General features: G+C 43.0%; 1 protein-coding gene across 3 annotated transcripts in view; it reads right to left on the bottom strand.

Annotated features, from left to right (window-relative positions):
* The window catches only part of met (MET proto-oncogene, receptor tyrosine kinase), a 59,098-nt gene that overhangs the window by 4,571 nt on the left and 44,527 nt on the right, over positions 1-10,000 (bottom strand). For 2 of the 3 annotated variants that reach the window (XM_047802423.1, XM_047802422.1), the window contains 7 exons: positions 9,227-9,383; positions 8,808-8,948; positions 8,184-8,417; positions 5,443-5,523; positions 971-1,152; positions 777-886; positions 1-80 (listed from right to left, as the gene is read on the bottom strand). The exon at positions 1-80 is cut by the window's left edge and continues 86 nt beyond it. In XM_047802423.1, coding sequence (XP_047658379.1) covers positions 1-80; positions 777-886; positions 971-1,152; positions 5,443-5,523; positions 8,184-8,417; positions 8,808-8,948; positions 9,227-9,383 — 985 coding nt within the window. The remainder of the gene's footprint in view (positions 81-776; positions 887-970; positions 1,153-5,442; positions 5,524-8,183; positions 8,418-8,807; positions 8,949-9,226; positions 9,384-10,000) is intronic. The other variant, XM_047802424.1, reaches the window with a different exon arrangement.

The raw sequence follows: 10,000 nt of genomic DNA, 5'->3' as shown, positions 1-10,000 counted from the left end.
GCACGCTGTAGTATTCCTTATCGTACACGTCTCTGGCCAGGCCAAAGTCAGCCACCTTCACCGTATAGCTCTCATCCAGCCTACAGGGCGAAACAAACAAACAAAAAAAAAAAAACGATGTTGTTAGAACATTTGGACGTTTCGTTCGTATAAAGGATCGGTGAAATGTTTCCATGATGTTCGTCAAGAAAAACCAGGCACCTGACAGCCTGAGGTCGGGTTTAAAGAGCCGAGCTGCTGCTGGATTCGGAGGCGAGTAAATAAAACACTGCGATACGATATTAAAGGTGGGGTCTCCGTTGTTTGACAGCCAATGTTGACATTTGAAATCACCCAAACAAACACGCCCTTAACCCAAATGGGTCCCACCCCTGTTTTGATAGCTCCGCCCACACACATACACCAGACAAGTATAACCCAAGTATAACCCAGACAAGGTTATACTTGCCTTATCATAAGCCTTTCTTCGCTTTCTCTCTTTGTTTTTATCCTCCATGTCAATGTTAAAACCGCTTTCTGCTAATGTCACACATGTGCACTGAACACTCTCCGCCCATATTGACAAGACACGCCCCTTTCTGCTCATTGGCTACACGTTAGTTTTGTTTTTGTTTTGTTTGGTGGCCCAACGCAGTTTTCTGTAGCATTTCTCAAACGACGGAGACCCCACCTTTAATGCAGAGTATATATATATATATATATATATATATATATATATATATATATATAGTATATAAAGCATCCCACAGATATAAAGAAACTTGATAAAATCTTACATGCAGTTCCTGGCAGCGAGATCTCGGTGAACAAACTTCTTGCTGGCGAGATACTCCATGCCTTTGGCTACCTGCAAGCCGAAGCCCATGAGATCCTTCACGGTGGGGTTCTGCTGGGAAAAAGAGACACGAGAACGTTTTACTAAGAAACAAACACACTGCAACACTGCGAGAGACGGATGAGCCGAACGTACGTGACTCTCGTCTCGGATGAAGTTGCGCAGGTCTCCGTGCTTCATGTAAGGAAGCACCACTAGAGGAGAGCCTTCACTGGGCAGGCAGATTCCGAGAAGAGACAGAACATTGGGATGGCTGAAGTCTTTCATGATGATTCCTTCCTTCAGGAACTGGGACACCTCTTCTATGTCTGTGATACCTGCAGACAAGACGCGACACAACCTTACTGTAACAGAAATAGACTTCGATCAGAGTAAACAAACGTCTGATGTCGTGTCTGCGAGTCTGATCTAAAGCGAGTCAGGACTTCGGTGTGTTTTAGACGTGTGTTTGTCCTTCTGTCGATGATCTTACACTGAATTTTAGTGTTGAAGAGAAATCTGAGCCGCTTTTTAGATGAACAAACACTCGGAGCTTCTCAGAGAGCAGAAATGGGTTTGATATCAACATTTACTCTGAACAAACTCGCTGCTCAAAACCTGAAGAGATGAGAAAAGAAATGAAAAGAACTGAAAATAGAAGAGATGAGAAGAAAAACGAAAAGAAGAAAAAGAAAAGAAAGTGAAGAAAATAGAAGAGAAGAAAAAAAGAAGAGATTAGAGGAGAAGAAAAGGAAAGAGAAGAGAAGAAAAGAAAGGTAAGAAAAATGAAGTGATTAGAGGAGAAGAAAGGAAAAGAGAAGTAAAGAAATTAAATGAAAAGAAAGAGAAGAAAAAAGAAAAGAGAAGAAAAATAAGAAAAGAAAGAGAAGGAAAAAGAGAAGAAGAAAAAAGAAGAGATTAGAGGAGGAGAAGAAAAGTAAATAAAAGTAAAAGTAAATAAAAGAAAAGAACCGAGAAAAGAAGAGATGAGAAGAAAAAAATAAGAGACAAAAAGAAAAGACATGAAAAGAAAGAGATGAAAAAAAGAGAAGAGAGAAGGAGGGAAGTCTTTCTGGATCTTCCCTTTGTATCTATCACCTCTAGTATTGTAGAGAAAAACAGAAATCCTGATGAAACTCTACACATTATTAAAGTCCTGAGAGTTTACTTTCATATGAGCTTCTTATTAACACCACTGTGGAGCGAGACGCGAGGAAGACGTGAGGAAGACGCGAGGAAGATGTGAGGAAGACGCGAGGAAGACGTGAGCGAGACGCGAGGAAGACGTGAGGAAGACGTGAGGAAGACGCGAGGAAGATGTGAGGAAGACGCGAGGAAGACGCGAGGAAGACGTGACAGACGTGAGGAAGACAGACGTGAGCGAGACACGAGGAAGACGTGAGGAAGACGCGAGGAAGATGTGAGGAAGATGTGAGGAAGACGCGAGGAAGACGTGAGGAAGACGTCTTTTTGTTGTTGTTTGGTTTTCTTCTAGGACCGAAGACCCAGACCCTTAATCTAAACTGTCCAAGGTCTACCAGATAATTAAAGGTTCTTAACCTTGTGAAAAGGTTCAACATGGAACGTTATGTTGGGAAACACTTACAGGATTCTTCATCGGGTTCCTGGAACCTTTAAGGGTTTAAGAGAGACAACCGAAAGAAACATAAAGCTTCTCCGTTTCCGTGGCGACGTTCGGTCGTTTGAATAGAAATGTGTTCGTTGAATAGAAGGTTAAACATCTGTTTATTACTACAGACTCCGAGTTACGAACCACTTTCTCTAACTACGTTCGCTCGAGGCTCCATACGTCACCCTGGTGTGAAGCGGTTTCAGAGATGAGACGTAATCTGGTGTAACACGAGCCTGCCGTTATGGCTGCACTCTGTGTCTCTCTCCGGGGACTGCCTCTGCCTCTGCCTCTGCCTCTGCCCCTGACCTGTATCCCTCCTCTTTAATTTAGTTTGTGCAGCTTTTACATTTAGAGACGTTTAAACAGCTGTTTAGTGTTGGACTGGGAGAAGAAAACAGTGGAGAGAAGGAAAGAGAAGGAGTTCAGAGCAGGATCGGTGTTCACACAGTACATCAGGTGTAGTGCTTATAGTTTATACTCTTTAAAATGAACAGATAGATAGATAGACAGACAGACTGACAGAATGATAGATAGATAGATAGATAGATAGATAGATAGATAGATAGATAGATAGATAGATAGATAGATAGATAGAGATAGATAGACATACAGGCAGACTAATAGATAGATAGATAGATAGATAGATAGATAGATAGATAGATAGATAGATAGATAGATAGATAGATAGATAGATAGATAGATAGACAGACAGACAGACAGACAGATAGACAGACAGACAGACAGATAGATAGATAGATAGATAGATAGATAGATAGATAGATAGATAGATAGATAGATAGATAGATAGACATACAGGCAGACTAATAGATAGATAGATAGATAGATAGATAGATAGATAGATAGATAGATAGATAGATAGATAGATAGATAGATAGACAGACAGACAGACAGACAGACAGACAGACAGACAGACAGACAGACAGATAGATAGATAGACAGACAGACAGACAGACAGACAGACAGACAGACAGACAGACAGATAGATAGATAGATAGATAGATAGATAGATAGATAGATAGATAGATAGACATACAGGCAGACTAATAGATAGATAGATAGATAGATAGATAGATAGATAGATAGATAGATAGATAGATAGATAGATAGACAGACAGACAGACAGACAGACAGACAGACAGACAGACAGACAGATAGATAGATAGATAGATAGACAGATAGATAGACAGACAGAAGACAGATAGATAGATAGATAGATAGATAGATAGATAGATAGATAGATAGATAGATAGATAGATAGATAGATAGACAGATAGATAGACAGACAGACAGAAGACAGATAGATAGATAGATAGATAGATAGATAGATAGATAGATAGATAGATAGATAGATAGATAGATAGATAGACAGACAGAAGACAGATAGATAGATAGATAGATAGATAGATAGATAGATAGATAGATAGATAGATAGATAGATAGACAGACAGACAGACAGAAGACAGATAGATAGATAGATAGATAGATAGATAGATAGATAGATAGATAGATAGATAGATAGATAGATAGATAGATAGATAGATAGATAGATAGATAGATAGATAGATAGTTTATTGCTGCTGTAACTTAAGTGGCTCGTTTCACAAGGTGCATTAATGGTGCATTAGTTAGACATACTGTAAGTTAGTAGATACTAAATGATGTCATTTGTTTGACTTCCGCTTTGACCAGCGGTTCAATCGATGTCTCAGAAAAATTCCATCCAAGTTAGCAACAATTTCATTACAGATACTTTAGCAGCCATCGATGAGGTGGGAGTCACTTTGTTACTGCTAGTGAAGGGACAGAAAGTTCAGTCCACGGTTCGTTCGTTTGTGTTGTGCTAGGAAGGAATGCTATAAATGTTGACAGTAAACTGAAGCGGGAAGAAAAACAGCACCAGAATTATTATTATTATAGAGGCAAAAGGTGACATCGTGTTTCTCAACAGTGAAAGTCAGACTGTATACAAAATAAAGGTGTCGTGAAAAACTCTGCGACTCTGAGGCTCTGCTCCGTTGAGATCGGCCTGATGGTGAAAACAAACAGCGCTGAGTTTGAGAAACAAGCGGACGCAACAGGGACAGGTCATAAATCTCAGAAGGTCTCGGAACATCACGTTACGTGATTAGAGGCGACTCTAATGCGACCGCTAGTCCGGTCATCCGTCACTGACGTCTTAATGCTCGTCCTGAAAGAGACCTATAATAGACGGACCCGACGTCGTCTCGCGTAACGAACACTAGAGAAGGAAAATGACCTCATCAGACAATTAAAAAGGACATTCTGACCTCTGGCACTGACACTGAAGACTCCTTCCATGTTGTTTAATGTTTATGTTGACCATCAGCTTTACAAGGCTCACTGAAAGAGCTGTTGCCATAGAAACGCTAACGTATAAATATACAAGCCACTGAGAATCCAGTTGTGAACATCTGTATCAACCCTCCGGCGGTAAGACGTAGTGTTAGACAGTTGTACAGTATGTTGCACGGACACACACACACACACACACACACACACACATTCACACACACAGACTCATACACACAGACTAACACACACAAACACACACACAAACTCACACTCACACACAAACACACAAACACACACACACACTCACACACACACAAACTCACACTCAAACACACACACACACACACAGACACACAAACACACTCACACACACACACACACACACACACACAAACACACTCTCACACACACATTCACACACACTCACACACAAACTCACACAAACACACACAAACACACACACACAAAAACACACACAAACACATACAAACACAATCTGACACACACACAAACACAAACACACACACAAACACACACACAAACACACACACAAACACACACAGACACAAACACACACAGACACAAACACACACATACAAACACAATCTGACACACACACAAACACACACACATACAAACACAAACACCCACACACACTCACGGTTTAGTGACTTGACCGCGCAGTGCTGTTTCTGGCCGTCTGGCTCTAGCAGGGTCCCGTGGAAAACACAGCCGAAGTGTCCTGCATTCACAAAGGGGGGAAGAGAAAAATCAAGCGTTAGTGCATCAATCTATCAGAGCTTCAGCACCATGTTGATGATATTCAGCTTTTCACAGCACCGAACAATGAGGAATCCCCAAAGCTGCTGGAGTGCGAACAGAGCAACAATGCACTGGTAATATTCCTGTTTCCTTCATTCCCTCCGTTTCTCTCTCTGTATCGCCATCTGGGAGGAAATTTGCCATTAATGGATTTGCATGCGATGTGCTTGGAGGTTAAACTGCGTTATTGTGAGTCCGACCGATTTCGTGCTCCGAACAACAACAACAACAAAAAAAAACCATCCATTCTCTCTTCTTCATCCGCTCAGACCCGAGCGGCGTTTATCTGCGGTTTCTAATCCGTTTAACTTCGGAAACTCAGTGTGACCGGTCACGGACAAATCGGATTTATTTTTTCTTTCTTTTTAAGTTTTTCTTAACCACTTCTGACAAAAAACATAGACGGTGAACGGATATCGGCATGGCCGCGGGTCCAGCGAGAAGTCAAGCTGCGCCCGAGAGAAATAAATGAAACTTCTCAGCTCAGGAAATTACCCACAATCCTGCTGTTTCCACTTGATTCGTCTCTGCGGCTGCAGGACTTTCTTTAGTAGAGACAGCAACAGCGTATCGACGTGTCTCGCTCTCATCTCATCCTCTATCGGTCCTTATCCTGTCTATGTAAAATCGAATCGAACAATTCGATTCAGTGAGTCAGATGAATTAGAAGTCGGGAAAATTAAAGGAAATAAAATAAGAAGGCGAAAGAAAAAAAAAAGAAAGTGTGAGACACCTACAGCTCGGTCCTTCGACTCAGTTGAGCAACTCGTGTAAATTAAAAAAATATATATATAACGCAAAATGTTGCAAACAAAAAACATGTTTGTTTGATTCAGTCCTGCAAATGAATCGATTCAGAGTCGAATCGTTTTCTCACTGCAGTTCGCTGGAGCACACGCTGGGCTTCGGACAAATAAACAAACATCTGTTCGTATGTAAAAAAGACCAAATTATTCACATTATCTTTTGGTGTTTCATCTCGATGGAGAGAAGTTAAAGTTGGTGCAGTTTTCTCCAACACAAACAGGTAAAGGTGGAGCTGTGGTGTGTGTGTGTGTGTGTGTGTGTGTGTGTGTGTGTTATAATAATAGTGTGTAGAGGAGCGTAATCTCTCCGCTGAGCCGCTATAACGTCCCCCCAGATGGCAGCCGAGTCAGATTACCATGTGGAGCCTCGAGACAGAGCGACAATGAGACGGGAATTTAAAACGGGAACAAATCACCCCAATGAGAACACACGCACACACACACACAAACATTCACACACACTTAAACACACAGACACACACTAACACACACACACACACACAGGCAAACACACAAACACCAACACACAGACACACTCACACTCACAGACACACACAAACACACACACAGACACACAAACACACAGACACACACTAACACACACACACACACACAAACACCAACACACACAGACACACAAACACACACTCACACATAAACACACAAACACAAGCACACACACTCACACACATACCTAAACACACACAAACACACACTCAAATGCTCACTCACACACACACACACACATACACGCCCAGACACACACACACACAAACACATACACTCTGACATACACACACACTCACATGCACACACACACACTCGCACACACACAAATACACACTCACATGCACTAACATGCACATATGCTCACACACACACGTACACACACTCGTATATACACACACAGACACACAAACACACACAATCACAGACACTCACATACGCTCACACACACACCCGACCGTACTCACACTCTCACCCACACACGCTCAGACACAAACACACTCACACACACACACACACACTCTCTCATACATGCTCACACACACGCTCACATGCTCAAACACACACTGACAAACACACACAAACACACTCACACACTCATACAAACCCATGCACTCACACATACGCTCACACACTCATGCACACACACACACACACACACACACACACACACACACACACACACACACACACCATGACTTTCCCACAGGGGTTGCAGTGGTTTTTAGGGAAATCCAGGCAAGGCTGAGAATGGGAAAGTAAAGTAAATCCGATCCGACCGCATTCACACCCCCCATCCTTACAGCGCGATGGCTAGAGGGCCGATTTAACACGCAGACGTCCTGCAGTGTCGCGCCGATTCGACACGTTTTTAAACGGCTTCGGATTCCTTAAAAGCCGCTCTTAAAATGACTGCATGAAAGTGCACAATTTATGTCCTATTCATTTAGGATATACGATTTCGTCCCCCAGACATCAGTCATCGTCCGGCATCCTGTCGCGTTAAGCGTGGAGAAATGTTAGCGTGTTAATACTGCAAAGTAAGTCTGTGTAGATTTATGATAATCACTAAGGGATATTTGCTGTTTTAGGTTTCAGTCATACAAATGATGTAGGTGTGTATGAGAAAATAATAATCGTGAAAAAATGTTATTTGGATCTGAATAGAAGAGTTGCAAAACTAAAACCTCTCCCTAACTGCCGTGGCGTACGGATGCGATCGTCGGCATGTTGTCGACTGTTGAAAATCTTTAGCGTGTCGTCTCACCTCTTCCGATAATCTCGTTGACGTGTAAGAGCAGGTCTTCCCTGGCGATGACGACGTGCTGCACCTCTTTCAGCAGCTCTGGGTGGAGGCAGCTCAGATCCACAGGGGCAGAACCGGGCAGGAGCGGAGAAGACAGGTCTCCTTCCGCCCCCAGCACGGAGGACAGGTCCACGTGCGTGCGGATGTACGGTGAAGGACGACACGTCTCGCTCGGAGACATCGGCAAGTTCTGGTCTAAAGAGGGACGGGGTCAAAAGGTCGAGAGGTCAATCACTGGCTCGCTAAAGCTTAAGACTACAAGGGTCAGCTCAATGAGCTGTGTTGTCTAAGAGGTCAAGTAATTACAACGACTACAAAGGGAGAGGGGGTGAAACTCGAGACCTGGCTTTTTTTTTTTATGGATGAGAGGCTGAAAGAGAGAGTTTTTACTCCTTTGAGAAACGAGAGCAAGGGAGCATGCAAAGAGGAGGAGGAGGAGGAGGAGGAGGAGGAGAAGGAGAAGGAGAAGGGAGAGGATAAAAGTTTATCTGCTCAGGCTGTAGAAAGATCCCTGCTGGAGCAACATAATGCAAAAAAAAAAAAAAGTTGTACTTTAAGCAGGAAGCAGAAGGCAACAAAACGTACCCTCAAGCAAAGTGGTTCTATAGTCCAGAGACTCGTGAGACACCAATTCGTTAGTGGGACTGACACTCCTCGCGTTTGCCAGCATGTCCAAGTGTGGAATGTGTGCACGGCCGTCATACCAAACCATCCCCTCAGTTAAATCTACACGCAGATGGATAGATAGAGAGAGTGAGACACATAGAGATAGAGAGAGAGTGAGAGAGAGAGAGAGAGAGAGAGAGAGAGACAGAAAGAGTTTTGTTTTAAAAAGAAAACGAGGACAGGCCGCTTCCCCATGTGCTCCTGCATAATCTAACGCTTCTCTCTCTCTCTCTCTCTCTCTCTCTCGACAACACACACTATTATTAGAATATCTGCCTATAAAAAAAAGCTGAACGTCCCGTGTGTAGAGAAGCGAACGCGATGGCGCGAATACACACCGTCGATGTGCTTCTTCCGCTTGATCCAGGCGAAGAGCGCGAGCAGGAAGAGCAGCAGGATGGACACACACACCACGCCGGCGATCAGCGGCCTGTAGTCCTGCTCCTGGGCCAAAACTACACGGCCCAGGTTGATGGAGGATGAGGCTTGCTTCCACTGCAAAACACACACGAGTCTGAGAAACGCTAATGCCGTGATTCAAAAATCCTTAAAATAACAAATCCTTAAATGTGTGACATAGATTAGAATTTGACTTTTCATCTCTTATACACTCCTTAATCACTAAACGAGACGAAGAACGCCCAGATGTTATAACGAACGCCCAGATGTTAGACCACAAATTCATCCTCAGACTCCGCCTCTTTCTTTAGCGTCGTACCTTGTTTGTGCGTTTGGCTTCCTTACCGCTGATAAAGTCTCGGGGTCAAATGAACTCAGATTACAGAGTCACATCCAGCCTTTCGAGAAGAAGGAACCATTTAAACATCATGCCTTTGAGTGCAGATGGAAGTTCTTCCACTTTAGCTGTTTCTACTGAAGATGTTTATGTAAATGATGAAGTGGCACGAGCAGCAGATAAGAGCTAGAAGAGCTAGAAGAGGTAAGTAAGCTCTTGAGAATAAAGATAAGTGTCGGTCAGACTCGGATGTTTCTGTACCGGTAGCTCAGTAGTTCATGACGGTATTGTTTCCATAGTATCAGGAACTTCAGTAAACATTTCTATAAGACATTTATAAGGAGCCTCCAGGGTCCGAGGTGAAGCTGCAACGTGA

Source organism: Tachysurus fulvidraco, chromosome 17 (assembly GCF_022655615.1).
Source record: "Tachysurus fulvidraco isolate hzauxx_2018 chromosome 17, HZAU_PFXX_2.0, whole genome shotgun sequence".
Lineage (NCBI taxonomy): Eukaryota > Metazoa > Chordata > Actinopteri > Siluriformes > Bagridae > Tachysurus > Tachysurus fulvidraco.
This window is presented reverse-complemented; position numbering and strand designations above follow the sequence as displayed.